The sequence below is a fragment of the Syngnathus scovelli genome, chromosome 10 (genome assembly GCF_024217435.2).
Source record: "Syngnathus scovelli strain Florida chromosome 10, RoL_Ssco_1.2, whole genome shotgun sequence".
NCBI classification, from domain to species: Eukaryota; Metazoa; Chordata; class Actinopteri; order Syngnathiformes; family Syngnathidae; genus Syngnathus; species Syngnathus scovelli.
In genome coordinates this window covers 6,878,802-6,895,295 of record NC_090856.1, presented here as the reverse complement: position 1 = coordinate 6,895,295, position 16,494 = coordinate 6,878,802, and the positions used below count along the sequence as shown (strand labels likewise).

Below are 16,494 nucleotides of genomic sequence, written 5' to 3'. Positions count from 1 at the left end.
CCCCTCTTTCACTTTCTAATCCTAAATGTCACCTGCTGTTGTCTATAAAAGTTGGAATGTGTGAACTTCAAATACATCTACAGTCAGAGTTCAGCCTCCAGCCATACACTGGTATTATGTCATTCACATGCCTATTTGGAGGTTAGCACCTAGTGACAATTTCTCCTCATCGTGGCCCTATCAGATTAGCAAATATTAGTATAGCTGCATGAAATCCCTTATAAAAGAGCAAATATTTTTCCCTTTATAACAACCCAAGTAGCTCCAAATGTTTTGTTCAGCTGCTGATTGGTTGGGATTTACTTGCTGTATTTTGTCTGTTTATAAATTGGTTTAAGTGTTTGTTTAAAATGGCATCCTGCTACTTGGGAGCAAAAGTTGCATGCTAAGCTCTCAGTAAATATTTAGTTTTGCTACAGAGTAATGGTCTAAATAATTTTGGTTTTATCTCCTAAATGCTTCTGTCTAACAATTTGTTCAAAAACGGGTGTCTGCATCTGCACTAATAAGCAGGTTTGCTGCTGCAATGTGAACATTCTTCGGTAGAACATTCCTCAAAGGCTGAATCAACCTACTCTCTGGCCTTATAAACCATCATGAGCCGAGCTCACAGATGTTTTCTGCTATATTGCATGTAATATTTCCATAGGATTGTAGACCAGGGGTATCAAATTCATTTTTGTTGCCGGAAAATTGTAGTTATGATTTCCCTCATGGGGCCAATAATGACTTAAATAGAAATGGATGGGCCACTCATCACATACACACAACATAATCCAGTACAAAAAAGTTCAACAATGTAAATGTTTTTATTTATTTTATTTTTTTAAAGTGGGATTGTAACAAACATCATTGTAATATCTCACTGTTATTAAAAGAGAAGGCAATTTACAGTCTTGGTATTTTAACAAGAAACATTGAGTTGACACACATTATTTGCCTTTGCGGGCCACATAAAATGATCTGGCCCCCGGGCCTCAGGCTTGAGTTCTACTTAAAAGGTTTGATTTAAATCTAAAAGTTATGCTGGTGGCATTTGATTGGCTTGTAGATTATTCCCTTCCTGCAAAAGCACAGGCATTGCGTGCATTTTCTATATCGCTAATCTTTGTCAGGATCAGGGCAGAAGCTGGCGTCTTTCCCTGTTGAATCCACCTTGGGCTGATTGCCACTTAGTTACAGTTGCATTGATACCACAGCACCTGCCTGACAGTCAAGATACTGGAATTATCATCATAAAAATAGTCATCATGAGTTGTTAATAAATGAACCGGCTGTAGGCCTGCGAGTAATGACTTCTTGGCGTTAAGCAGACAAGTGCTGTGCCAGGAATATGCTAATGTGTTTAGACCTGTCCCAGAATGTCTGAGATACTGTTCAGGACAAAATGTGATATGCTTTAATCTTCACGTCTCATTCTGATGTGTTGCATCACATATAAAAGTTATGCTGGTGGCATTTGATTGGCCTGTACAAGTTCTGAACCCTTGATCTAACAGATTCAGAATTTTGCATCCATGGTTTTGGTTGCAATGTGATCATCAGGTCATTGGTGTTAGTCCAGATGTGTTTGTATAGCTCTGAGTTAAGCGGGAGCACCGTGGAGTTTGGCAGAACAGTTGTCCCACATCAAGAGTTTGTTTATCATCTGATGCAGGGCGGTCCGGCACTTCTGGCACAGGTTGACGTTTTTGGAGGGGAGCAAACTGAGAACTAAGTGGAACCTCTTGGTACTCCTTTCAAATTTAGGTAAAGGAAAAAAGTATGCTCAAAGTTTTGTTTTCATTTATTAGTGGAATCCTTCGTAACATAAAAATTATTTTCCAATTTGAAAGATCTGCTACTTTTATAACTGTTCCTCCTTGAAGTGTTCTTGTGACGATGTGACATTCCGTTCTACAACCACAAACAAATAGCCAAACCAAATCTCCAGTCTAGCACCATAAGCCTCCAGAATTACTGTCTCTTGAATACCATGCATTCCAAACATAATTTCTGCCCAAAAGTAAGCTCCAATATCAGATATGAGAATTGGTCCTTAGCCTTAAGCCAGGTGGTCTTTGAGGAGTTTAGGAAGAAGAGGTGAGTAACCTCCTCACTTGTGTCTTTATCACATGTAGGGAAATGATCTCTGTTTTGTCTCCAGGGCTCTGCGCAAAACATGTAAACAGATGACTAGATAGTGGTGTCGGGTTATGGAGTCATCAGGCTTGCAGCAACGCACCAAAGGCTGTTTTCTTGAGGTTTAAAAACTGCGAGGAGGATCTTATCTGTTCGTCCTGCACCTTTGATGGTACATCAACAAGCTCCCTTAAGGCCGGGAATGCAGCTGACACCATCTTGAGCCTTTCAAGGCCGACCGACCGAGCATATCCAACCGAGGTTTTATTTCCCACAGTCATCAATAAGAGCTTGAATGTCTGTGGGGAGAATGTTAAGTACTTTACTCAACTGTCACTCCACATAAATTACAAAGACCTTTTACTTTTGTACACAAAACTATTAGACTCCTGTGGATTTCTTACCAATGTAGTTTTGAACCATCCTGTTATTTTGATTTGAGCTCAGCTGTCAGATGAGCAGATGAGAAAATAGTCAATCTGTTTTAGGTTTGCACCTGTCATCAACTTGAAGGATTTAAACAGATGGAATTAGGTGTCCCTGCAATGGAGCCAAACTGTTAGTGTGCTCAATCATGTCTGCTTCTGTCCATGTGTAATCTTTTATATGATGACAGAATCTAATGTTTTAACATGATTAAAAAAATTAATTAGGTCAAAATTTTTCTCGTTTGTCAAGTCACTGGGGACAATGTCGCAGGGTGGTTCAACGTGTTTAAAATCAGGTTCCATTGATTTTTATTTGTTGACATTTTTAGGGTCTAAATCTGGTCCCCATGACTAATATAACTTCAAGCTTGGCATTAGATAAATGTACATTGTTTAAATTTTTAAGAGATGAAATATCCCCTCAAGCTCTAAGATTCTAATAAATCTATTCGGATCAGACTGGGTGTTACAGATTTACTCTCTGCTGGGAGCAGATGTTTTGCGTTGCCATAAAATTTAAGTGTAGGCCTGTTTTACAATTGCAATGAGGCGGAAAAAATACATCGTACCATTTTTTTCAGCGACGGACTAAAACAGATGCCAAGAAAAATGTTTGTGTTTGTCGCAGAGATGGTCGCCATGTCTGTTTCTCTTTACAGTTTAAAAAAAAGGTGCTGCTCAATGACAACATACTTTTTCATGGAATGACAAACTGTTTTCTGTTTTCCTCCAGCTGAAGCAGCCTGACAAAGCAGCGGCTGCAGCCCATACCTACTTCCAGGCCAATCCAGAACATGTGGAGATGAGTCAGAACCTGGAGCAGTACAAAGATCGACAGGGGGTCAAAAAAGAACACTTTGTTGACCGTGAAGCTCGGCCTCACCAGGTAATGGAGAAGATAGATTGATCATTTTTTTTCCCCTCCAATTCGTCGGGGAGTATCTATCGTAAACAAAGACCCCTTTATTATGAGTATAGTGAACCCTGAATATTTCCAATTCAGCTTTTGCTAATTTGCCTCCTCAGATTTTCTTTTGTGTGTGCGCTCAGGCAAATGAAATAACAATAGTGCTTCGGCGCCATGTTGTAGTATCTTGGTGCCAAGGAACTGTTGAAGTAAGTTGAGTATCCTCATTAGGACAAAAGTAGTCCTTTGCCACCATTTTGTGGCATCTATAGGCAATTAGAAACACTTTGTTATGGAAAATGGAACACTCTAAAGTGAGTGCAGTGGAAAAGCACGTCGCTACATGTATATTTGCTTTGTGGTTGCACATATTGGCTAATTTCACTTATTGCAACACTTGGCTAGCTGTCACTGTGATTCCTGATCATTGTTTTTCTTCTTCACGCTTCACATAAAGAGAAAAGTAGGTGGAGGTATGAAAGGCTCTTTATGTTACTGGCCGTTCAATGACTGGAAACTCCTTTAGTGCCGTTTGTGGTTAAGTTCTGCACACTTATTGCATTGCTCCACTGAGAATCTTTTAGCCTCTCTTACACCACTGTTTTTTGTTTCTTGTCATATGTTCTACCTCAGCTACAAGCTACTCAAATCTGTCATTCAAACTGGTTTCAATTGCTTTTACTCTCCAACTCACCTTGCCAGTGTAAACAGATCTTCTCTGAGCCATTACATGCTACATTATTATTTTAAAACAGTGCTTATTTCTGTCTGCTTTGGCTTACTTCCCCCCAAAACTCTGTTTCTGATCATTTAAAATGGGTAAACGTGTTTTTATTACGTACCGTTTTTCTGTTTTCTTTCATTGCAGCAATCCTTTAATGGAGCTATGAACTTGTACGAACAAGGCGACTACGCGGAGGCCAGCCGTCTCTTCGAGGAGGCGCTAGTGGAGTACTACAAAGCCGACATGGATTGCCGAGCCTTGTGTCAGGGGCCACATGAATTTGAGGGCCACAGTCACCTTGATTACCCTTACAGCCTCTATGAAGTTATTTCAGGTAGCCACCAACGCCTGCACAGCATTTATTTCAAACTTTTCAAATTAGATTTTGGCCATAGGTTGTTTCATTGTCACGATTTTTGTCTTCACCAAATAAAAACTGATATCCTTTTGAAATGGTAAACACACACAGACCTGCTGAACCATTCCGGATGTCTACTCTAGATGAAATTGAAAAGTGTTTTCCTTTTATGACATCCTGCAACGTCAGTGGCCGGATGTCATCTTCGAAGACAAATTGTGTTTACAATAGTGGTTTTATAAATTTGTTTGTCCCTTAGACAGCAGTTTCCAAAGCGATGAGTCTTTATCTACCATGAAAGCAGTAAAACTTGAGTTGGAACTGAAAGCATTTTTTTTTTTTTTTTTATCAACCTATCGTGACTGTTCTGTTTGGCCCTAAGCCTGAGCAAGGCTATGTCGTGCTGAAAGAGACCCGGGAGGCTCAGACGAGGCCAAACAACGCTCTTTGTGCTCACTGGGTGATCAAATCTGCCTGGCAGTGGCTTGGCTCTGAATGTCATTTGGCGTCGAGTCAAAGGGCGAAAGACAGTAATGTGATCTCAGTGCTCTGCACAACGCACTCTATTTGCATAATGAAAATTACATTTCAAAGTTTGGAATAATATTGAATTAGAAAATATACACTTCAAGGGCGCAGCACTAAAGCACATTCGAATGAGATCCATCGCATTTTGTTAAAAGGCTAAGCAGACTTGGTCATCTTTCTTTTGAGTTTGTCTGTGTTTGATTCTCTCAATTTATCGGCCGTTTTGGTTGACAGTGTAAAACACCCCTGCATACAATACAGCTACAGTTTGAGAGCTATCAAAACACGCTGCTTGTAAAAAATATAATCAGAGCGAAAAGTCGCTGGGTGTTGTTTGTGTTGAGAGCAATCAGTGGAAAAGTTGGTGGCTTGTGTGCAGTAGCGCCTGCTTAATCACTGGCGAGCGTTTCTTGTTTTGAATACGAGGCCCTAAACAACGGCTAATTAACGTTGGATAGGCTTTGTTTGACTTATAATCAGAAGATTATTTTCAATTCCACTCTTGGAGGAAGACGATGTTTATTTTATGGTGTGATTTTGGATTGTAATATTGTGCAATCTGGTCTTGAAATTTTGAGAAAGACAGATTTTTTATTTATTTTTGTTGTTGTGACTCAGAAAGTGAGGTTCTTAATAATTGCTGCACGTTTTTTGGACACGGCTTCTGAGACTGAACAGACCGCAACAAAGGGGAGGAAATTAGTGTTGCAGATGTGCTGGGGTGATGTCAGTGATCATTCACAACACGGAAGGCAACGGGCCGCTGCGCTGCTTTTCCTCTCAGGTCTTAACCTGAGGAAGTGATATAGTTGCTATCTTCCCAAAAAGGTCAAGAAGCAAGTTTGCCATCACCACACTCAGTAACTCTCTTTGTCAAGACAGGAATCTTATGAAAGTGCAGCTCAAGTTGTGGCCAGTTATGTTTACCTTCACTAAATGCGCTACATGACCGACTAACTGGCTTCCATCCAAGTTGTCTCATTCCCATGCTATTATCTGTTTTACCCTTTTTATCTTCACCTCCCACTCCTCAAACATATCAAATGCCTCCTGGCCAATTTCATTGAGGGTGATGACTCTGTTTTTCAGAGTATCAAGCTCAGTTTTCCATTGTGAATGTAAACAAGCAATTAATCATTTTGGGCTTGTGTGTTTTATGAGATGTGCTGACATCACATAGATGATCTCAGCAGTGTTAATGGCTGTGGGGGGAACTTAATTAACCAAAGGACCACCCGGCAGTGTCACTTGCAACTGTGATGGAAACACCATAATATTTGTTGACGTTTTTTTCCATTGTCGAGACTGATTCCAGTTATTTTGTTATTACAGACCACTTCACTCAGGTACTGCACTGCAAGCATGAGTGCGTCAGAGATCTCGCTACCCGGCCAGGCCGCTTGTCACCTATGGAAAACTACTTGCCACTGCACTATGACTACCTCCAGTTTGCCTACTACAACAGTGAGTCCTTTAGCTTTCTCTATACAAAAAGGCAATTATTATTGTTGTTGAACTGGCTAAAAAACCCAAGATGCCACATCTGACATCAGTGCGAGAATAAGGTTGACCTTATTAAATTTGGGTACACCAGAAAGATGCTTTCAAGATTTTTTTTTTTTTATCCTCCTACATGTGTAGTTTGTCCCTGAGCCAAATTTAATGGCCTATGTAAATTTGTTTCACCTCTTCTAGAAATATCAAATAGTTTATGAAATGTTTGAAGGGGTTTAATAAAATCACTGTAATGAATTAAAATATATATATTTTGTTTTATAATGCATTCAGTTACATAAGCAATGAAATCTCTCACACAAGAGTCAAACTGTATCTATAATGTAAGTGCATTACGTGCACCACTTAGTGTGTTTTGTTTTAGCTTTTTAATCAGCTTATTAAAGCCCAACCTATTAATTACTTAATAACCAAGCAAGAGGCTTATTATCATGCCCAGCGAATGTCTTGCACTCAGCGTTGTCTTATTGTTCCCCAGCATGGGTGGAATTGTATTTAAAGTCCCAATGATCATCGTCACACACACATCTGGGTGTGGTGAAATTTGTCCTCTGCATTTAACCCATGTTATTTTGATCCATCCCCTGGGGGGGAGGGGAGAGGGGAGCAGTGAGCAGCAGCGGTGCCGCGCTCGGGAATCATTTGGTGATCTAACCCCCCAATTCCAACCCTTAATGCTGAGTGCCAAGCAGGGAGGCAATGGGTCCCATTTTTATAGTCTTTGGTATGACCCGGCCGGGGTTTGAATCCACGACCTTCCAGTCTCAGGGCGGACACTCTACTACTAGGCTACTGAGCTGGCCTTTTACTTTTTTTTTCTTTTACTATTTCTTATTCTTACTTTTATTTCTGTATCCGCACAAAGGTGGAAATGGGCGTTTGCGGCGTTATGGGAATGAACACAGCTGGGTTTTTCTTGATTAATGAAATTGGCTCCTCTCATTAACATTAAATTCAGCGTACGACAGACACGTCTACATGGTGGAAGTAGACATGAGTCTATGCAGATCTGTGCACGTCTGCCAAACTCAGAATCTTTTTGTCTGTGCCTTGATCACCAAAATCGTGTTTCACCACTTGTGTCATAACTGTCATGCTTTTAGCTGGTCCAAGTTTTAAATGTCAAGTATGACGGGGCGTATAATAGAAAACACCCTGGAACACCCAGTGCGGCATAACACTTGACACAATTAGCAAATACGTTAATGCTGACTTGCCACTGTTAGGTTACGGATTCTAGTTATTGATCTGACTCCAAATTGCGATCAACACTTAACACATAAATTGCTATGTCCTAATCCACACACTGGCGCACCTAACAATTTTGCGAGTTCGTTCTGTCAAAGAGAAGACCAGTAGATCAATCAGACCAAATTTACCAATTATTTATTCCTGACAAAGCGCACTAATACAGGCCTGGGTCCCGGGTCCCTCACACTAAAACTCGTGCGTTTTTGTGACCACCAAAAGACGACACATTCTTCCGGGTTGCCCAGTTTTAAAGAAACACAATATGAATATTAAAGCATGCAAAATATTGTGAGATGATTGGTCGATGGCCATCTCCTCCCCGGTCCAGGTGTCGCTGAGGTCAGACAGTTGGGTTTTTCCCTCGAAGGCCGGTCTCATAGACGTGCTGTTGTTCTTGTTCCTAACCGACCTTGAGATGGTCTCCTCCGGTACTCCCTATCCGGGCCTATTCCACAACACTTTGAAGAAAACAAGTTCATGCAGTTTGTCTGCACATTCCTCGCCCCCCACCAATCCACACGAGCACTCTAATACTAGATATTAATATGATTATAAGTTTAACGCAACCTTAAAACATATGTTTGCAAACTGCCGAAAGCACATTTTCCTTTATTCCCTCTCATGACCTCATTTATGAGGTCATCACCCGTTACTTTAGCAAACAGCTACCAGCGCGCTGTCGATCCTTCCTTCCCCCCGCTGCTCATGTTGAGTCACCAGGGCATATTGGCCCATCGGTGGCAACGGGCCGACGGTTTTCTCGATCAACCGGACAGTGAGTGACCTAATACATGGAATACAACAACAATCGCGTAAAATCATAATTGTAATAAAAATAGCTACAGCAACAAGCACAGACATGATGAGGCCTTTCCAGCTTCCGAACGTTTTCATCCAATCAGACCAAATATCGGTGTGTACGCCTGAATGATCTTTCATCTTTTTGTTCAGTGTCCTTAGTCCTTCCAACGCCCTGGTCAGTCGGCCTCCTGGTGCCGTGTTGTTTGGGATGAAAGTACAACATGCATCACCAAACATTCCACACACACCATGTTCCTTAGCCAATAGCATGTCCAACGCAATTCTATTTTGGAACGCCATTAACGACGTTGCAGCCAATTGTTCATGAACTGCGGCAAATGATTCAGCTGTATAATTACCCAGTCGTTGGACATTGTAATGAACGTAATTAATACGGTCTACATTTTTACTGGGGGTGATCCATAGGAAGATACTTTCGAATCCCGAGGACACTTGATTAACGAGTTTATACTTATCTGGCACACCCCGGGGCACTCCTATAGTGTCAATATATGTTGGATGGTCGTCGCTCAACCACGGGGGCAAAATGTCTCTTTTGGCTTGCTTCAGGAGCCCCGCCAGTGGGGACTCCAGGTTCCAATTGAGATTCTGTATTTCAATGGGGACAACCACCACAGGCATTATCAACGACACGAGGGCACAGATACCTGATGCATTCTTCGGCAAGCGATCCTATAATTTGTCATCTCCACACCACAACCAGATGTCACTGGTCTTCCTCTGCTCCTTCCATCATTGCTGGGTGAATTCTGGCATGTCCTGTTAAAGCTTGAAAGCAAGTGAATTTGGAAAAAAAATTTGTATATCACAATTACAAATTGAAACCTACTCACCCATTTCTATTTTACCACTCTCCCCCTTTGACACATTCACCCAATGTGTCATTACGTATCAAAAGGAACCTGCAAAGCGTCCCCTCTCATCACCACACTCATTGTAGCCAGGCCCGCGGAACCTCTAGTTACCATCTGGGCCCCGGGACCATCACCCCAAGTCCTTGAAACTTGACTGTCCACCACACACACTCGGCAACACAAACAAAAATCATCGCACTCCTGTCAGTGAGCTTATAGCCCGGCTGACAGCGGACATTTGTACACACAAAAACAGACATCAAGTATCAAAATTAAAACAGTCATAAAATGAATCCTGGCGCCCGCGGATCATGTCCTGAAAACCACGTCATCAACAAGTTCATCATAAAAACCAAAAGGGCAAGGGTTAACATATTCTTGTAAATCCAACACAAACTTTCCACGAATGCAATCGACAACCTGCAAGAATGAAAACAAGTTACGCAAGCAACGCGCAATCCGTTCCTTGGCTGGTGGCTGATGCTGCAAAAAAAAAAATAAAAAATCAAGTCACACAGAAAAACAAAGCAGAGCGTGCTATTGTCGCAAACACGTTCAAGCGTCAAACAATTGGTCACTGTCCACCTAGTCCGTCACCCCGTCGGGTGAGCTCAAAGTCGTCACACGTCAAATCGTCCAAAGTCTTGCTGTTCGATACTAGTTCTGTCTTGTCTGACCATATCACTGAAATGGGCCTTCTCCATCACATCGTTTTGTTGTCGATGGTGCCCCTGATTTGATCATTGAGCCATGGTTCCGGTCAGAACTCATCACTTACCAGTTCCAGACCCTCCAGTCTGTACCACCCCTTCAGGTGAGAGGAATTTTATCCTCAATTGCAAACACATCACCCCAACTTCAGACCTCTCTGGCCAATCATATTGCGCACACACAGTCATAGATGATCACATGCGCACGCACCCATCCACACACTCGCAGACACACACATCCGTCTCTATCACTCAGCTCTCCTCCCACACTAAGCAAAGTTAGTATGTTAGTGTGCAGGCAAACATTGACTCCTAATAGTAACTCTTCACATTTGGACATACTTGTCAACATGACCTATTGTAAAATCTCCAATTCAATTTTCCATAAACTCGCCCATCAGATTCATCTCAAATTGTCATATATGTCTATCTGGGGGGAGACGACTGTGGGACCCGCGTGTCAGGGGAGCCTCCATAACCTCAGATTGCTCCTACAAACTCGATCTCTATTAATTGTCCTAATTAAATTCAATAAAGATGGGTCCGACTATTCCCTCTGGATTTTTACATCATCATTTGGCTCTCCCCCTTTTTCCTGTTGTCTAGCTCAAATATGTTTCTCAGTCTGCTTCTCTTTATTGCCCCTCTTGGCGAGTCTAACTCGCCCCTTTTTCTCTTCCTAAAAATCCTGCCTGTCACACCATTCAGCACCTCTCCCTAGAATGGGCAGTTTTTAATGTAATTTACGTCATTGCTGTCCAGATCTTCTATCCTCAATCTCCCTTGCTGTCAATCCCTGTTAAAATGCCAAAATGCCCCTGTTCCTCTTGACCGAATCCACTTTAGTCCAAATGTCCTATTCTAAAATGTATCTAACTCGACTTCTACTTCTTAAGCCTGACGAGCCAAAATATCAGATCTCGCTCTTGTTTCTTACCGTTTTAGCTTATTTGTTTTATCCAAATCTGTTCAATCTCTGACTATGATGCTTTTCTCTGTAGCTCTACGCATTATTCAATTTTTATCAAATCTCCTCAGTTCTGTCAAACTCAGTGCACAATGAAGCTCCTGTCCACCTTGACCCGAGCTCCACCCAGTTTGGTAACGCCACAGCAAGGAGTGCGATTTGGCCGTCGGACACTTCCAACACCCCTGCGTCCCAGAGGCCACACAGAGTGTCTTCCATGCCTTGGTCCGCCTCTTTCGGCCAACGATATTGAGGCCGTTTGATAGGCTGCGTCTCATCCATTTGGAGATCAATAGGGGCCACCGAATGACAAAACCCGACATCAAATGGACCCTGGGACCAAAGTGTGTCGGGCAAGGCCGCCAGCATTACTTCAGCGTCCTCATGATCAGTTAACTCCCTACCGTGTGTGCGGGACACCATAATCTCCTCCAGCAATCCTGTGTCTGCCATGGGTTGTTTAATTTGGTATGCATTCTGAGACTCAGACCAGTACAAATTAGGAATGTGAGTTTTCCGCCAATCAGTCTGTTGCAACAACTGCTTGACCATTGAGCCCAATTGTCTGGCCTCGTGTCCTGGGGCAAGAGCCAGCGAAATGTGTGGCACCCCTTTCTCTGTCATTTTGAACCACTGCATTTGTTCATATGTCAATTCAGTTGCCGCTGCGACTCCCTCTTTACCAATCAAAATGCACGATGAAGTTAAATCCCACATGTGCCCTTCAATTTCTTCAAACAAATCCCGATATACATCATCACTTTTTCGGTCATAAAATAGAGTGCAATGCAAAGGATCAACAGGTGGGTGGTATGGCGCCAGTGAGCAGATCCAGGCTTCCACAGTAGGTAGGTCGAGAACACACCGCCACCAGCAGGGGTCTCTGGCTCCAGCCTGGCCCAGTAGATGGTTGCAGTTTCTGCTTCTGCCGGTAGGGGCGCCATCAGCCACTGACCATGTTGTTGTAGCTGCTGTGAGCACTGGATGCTGATGCCATCTGGAAATTGAATAATCACTCCCTTTGGCCCACACAGAATTCTGGCTTGAACGGCTGACAGCAAGTCCCTTCCCATCAAATTGATCGGAGTGTCTGTGGAATGGATGTATTTGTACCACAGTCTACACCCTGTCCGGGTGATCACAGTTTCAAGTGGTTTGGTAAAAGGCAGAGTACGTGGTTGTCCCGAGAAGCCGACTAAAGTTGTTGTTTTCTTTGACAGTGAGGATACAGGAAGGGCAGTGTTTATTGATGAATAAGTTGCTCCTGTGTCCACCAGCATCTTCACAGGTTTTTCTTTCCACTGTCACATGAAGCATTGGCTCCGCCGGGCCACTGCTTTCCTGGCTCCCTGGGCAGCCCTATTCAAATTGTCCACACCAGAGATCATCATGTTGGTAGTACTGACCTCCGTGCGTTTGTGGGCGGGTGGCTCCGCGCGGTCGATACTGTGGGCATTCTTTTGCCCAGTGGTCGGTTTCGCCGCAGATGAAACATGCGTTGGGCGAATGGGGTTTGTATGCTGCCCTCCCCGGGTAAGCAGGTGCACTCCCTCTGTATCCGCCCCGGAACTGGCCCCTTCCGCGCCCCACCACCTGAAGAGCCTGTGACATTTGCATTTCCTTTTTCTGTGATTTAGACTGTTTAGCTTCACCATGCATTTTTGCCAACTGTAATTTCAACAACTGTTTAGATAATGCGTCTGTCTCGTTTTCAACTTTAGCTTGTGACTCAGTGAACATTCTGCAGTGATGCAAAAGATGACGTTTAAATCGTTCTTCGGCACAAACCAGAATGTCAGGATCTGACATTAGCTGCTTCTTCACATCTGGCGGAAGTCCATCCAGCAGCGCCGTTCGGAAGAGCACCTCTGCCTCGTGCGTGAGAGCCGGATGTCGACCTGTGGTTTCAATCCAACTCTCCACACATGTTACATAATGTTGTGCAGGTGACATTTTCACATCATAAGGAAACATAGTGGGGGCCAGATCGGTGGGTTGTGGGAAAGTCAATTTAATGTTTTCAAACAGGGGCGCTGCTACTTGTGGCAAGGGCACCTCCCTCCCCAGTCTCGCTGTGCCTGCTGCTTCCTCAGTTGCCTGCAGTTGCACCAGGGAGCATGCTCCTGCCAACATCTGGCGCATGTCACCGAGTGTACAGCTCTGCCCACTCATCAGAGCCAAAAATTTGTTCAGCCACACCTTGCCTCCTCTGTGAAGTGGGGGCATATTTTCCATTATCGTGGTCACATCACGGAGCACCATGGGCTCGTAGTGCTGACCGCCCGATGTGGTCACCAGCGGACACATCAATTCATTTTTCTGCACCTCGGCCTGTGTCATCTGTCCCTGACCACTCCGCAAATTATATTTTCTCCGTGTCTCTCTCTCTCTCTCTCTCTCTCTCTCTCTCTCTCTCTCTCTCTCTCTGTTGCCCATTTTAACATCTGCGCTTCCTGTCTACGCTGCTCATCGGCTTGATCAATTTTCTTTTTTAGCTCCTCATTCTCGGCAGTAAGTCTATGCCAGCTTTCTCCTTTTGTCACATTGGACGGTTGAGGGCTCGGACCGGGGGTGGAGGTGTCCACGCGGGATGTGTCCACGCGGGATGTGTCCCCCTCCCGGGCCCGTCGCCTCTCTTTATTTACTGCTTGTTCAATCAACTGTACAATACTCTGATCCGCCCTTTCGCCTTCGCCCTCGACATCCACTACCATCCTACCACCCAACGTCACCACGGGATCCATTACTCCGGGGTCGCCGTACGGCGGCGGTCCAACATAGCTCACTCCGAGTTTCGGGGCACTCGGGTGTGTCACATCATGCAAAGATGGATAAATGCCCTTGTATTCATTTCTTTCCTTGTCTATTTTCACCGCTTTCTCTACCCTTCTTTCTCATGCTCTTGTTAGCCTGCCATTGTCCAAATCAAAAATGTTTTTTTTCTTTTAACTGTCTTTCTTTTGAACCTCTAAATCGCTCGTGTTGCTAACCTAACCTAACCTTAAAGAAAGGACAAACAGATTACTCCCAATAGCTCCTCATTATTTACGAGTTAGCCCCCCCTTTCTTGAACATTCTCTGATCCATGCCGTCTTCCTCCTCACACTGTGTGGATGCAGCACACAGGGTGTGCACATAAACGCACACACCGAGCGCGCACACAACCGCACGTACACACACACACACACACACACGCATACGCACGCACGCACGCACGCACGCACAATCCATCTCTCATGTAGCTTCTTTGCCACTTTCTATCGGTCAATACCACTCACAATTTGCGCTTCCACATCAGCATATACATTCCTTCAATCTCACTGCTTCAAACATTCACTGAGAAACTCACACTGTCCCTGCCTCGCCCGGGCTATAGCACCCCCCGTGCGAGAGGGTCGCGGCATCAATGTTGACTGGTTACAGGCTGGCCATTTCCTGCAACAATCATGATGCCGGCCCACCGCCCGCGCGAGCATAGCACAGGCCCACGCGTACAGCCCAGACCCGCGACTACGCGCGAGTGCAGGCTCGCCCATCAGTCTCAACCTCTCAAAGGGCAGGCCAACTTTGCTGTTGCGCCCTTCATCATGTTCACATTCGACATCTTTCAATGTCTTCTACACAACATTTGTTGTCTCTTATTCTCATCCTATCAAGCCACCGTTCTAGTAACTTTCTGTCACACACCTTATTTTCTCTACTGCCACACCTTGCTCATCTTAGTTTCTCTAACCAACTTAACTTAAACACACCATTCTTCCATAGAACAAACATCACTCACACACACTCATATACACACCCACTCATGAGGATCCTCTGCGCGCACACTCTCTCTCCCCCCAATTTGGTTCATTTTGGATGTTTTAGCGGTCTGATCTCTCACAGGAGGAACTGTTACCACCGGATATTTTTTGAGGAGGCCTCACTTCCCCTCGGGGATCTCTTTATTAACCCCAGCTATTTGAATACGATCGTCACCGCACCCTTGTCCGCCACGACGAAGCACTAGGTCCCTGACCTATCAGTAGTACGCGTAAGTCCCTGACTTTACCGTACACGTTACACACGTAAGTTCCAAACTTATTCACCGTATGTATCTTAACTTCATGCACACCTTATTTGATCTGAACGACAGTCTCCTCTTAAATTTCCTCTTTCAATTTGCAGCATTTCGACTTATAGTAGGTATTCTGCTTACCTTATCGGTGATGAGCTCAGGGTTTAGGAAACGTCGTACCAGCTCAACGTTGTGCGCTTATTCCAAACGGTTCGCCGACCGGGAGACAGTGTCCCTGACACTGTCCGGTGTCTTGGCTAAAGACCACGAGTTGTCAATTACCCTTCTCTTGACATCACGTCCGCGGTCACCAAGAAATTGTTAGGTTACGGATTCTAGTTATTGATCTGACTCCAAATTGCGATCAACACTTAACACATAAATTGCTATGTCCTAATCCACACACTGGCGCACCTAACAATTTTGCGAGTTCGTTCTGTCAAAGAGAAGACCAGTAGATCAATCAGACCAAATTTACCAATTATTTATTCCTGACAAAGCGCACTAATACAGGCCTGGGTCCCGGGTCCCTCACACTAAAACTCGTGCGTTTTTGTGACCACCAAAAGACGACACATTCTTCCGGGTTGCCCAGTTTTAAAGAAACACAATATGAATATTAAAGCATGCAAAATATTGTGAGATGATTGGTCGATGGCCATCTCCTCCCCGGTCCAGGTGTCGCTGAGGTCAGACAGTTGGGTTTTTCCCTCGAAGGCCGGTCTCATAGACGTGCTGTTGTTCTTGTTCCTAACCGACCTTGAGATGGTCTCCTCCGGTACTCCCTATCCGGGCCTATTCCACAACACTTTGAAGAAAACAAGTTCATGCAGTTTGTCTGCACATTCCTCGCCCCCCACCAATCCACACGAGCACTCTAATACTAGATATTAATATGATTATAAGTTTAACGCAACCTTAAAACATATGTTTGCAAACTGCCGAAAGCACATTTTCCTTTACCACGTACTTATTAATGAATCTGTAACACTATTTTAAATTTGGTCGCTACACATCACATTAGATCACAAGTGTCCAACTCAAGGCCCGGGGGCCCAGATACGACCCGCCACATCATTTTATGTGGCCCGCGAAGACAAATTGTGCATCAAATTTGTGTGTCATTACTAGAATTACAAATTGTCTTTTTTTTATTTTTTATATTTGACCAGTTTTTACTCGTCTGATTTGAAAACGAGTTATTTGTCAGTTTGTTTTGTAGCTTTTACTGTATAATATGAGGTGCTCATAC

The 16,494-nt window shown here is 43.9% G+C and overlaps 1 protein-coding gene across 1 annotated transcript in view; it reads left to right on the top strand.

Moving 5' to 3' along the window:
* The window catches only part of p3h2 (prolyl 3-hydroxylase 2), a 40,130-nt gene that overhangs the window by 17,252 nt on the left and 6,384 nt on the right, over window positions 1-16,494 (top strand). Inside the window, exons 2-4 of the mRNA XM_049721592.2 lie at window positions 3,283-3,435; window positions 4,325-4,514; window positions 6,399-6,530. Of these exons, the coding sequence (XP_049577549.1) occupies window positions 3,283-3,435; window positions 4,325-4,514; window positions 6,399-6,530 (475 nt within the window). The remainder of the gene's footprint in view (window positions 1-3,282; window positions 3,436-4,324; window positions 4,515-6,398; window positions 6,531-16,494) is intronic.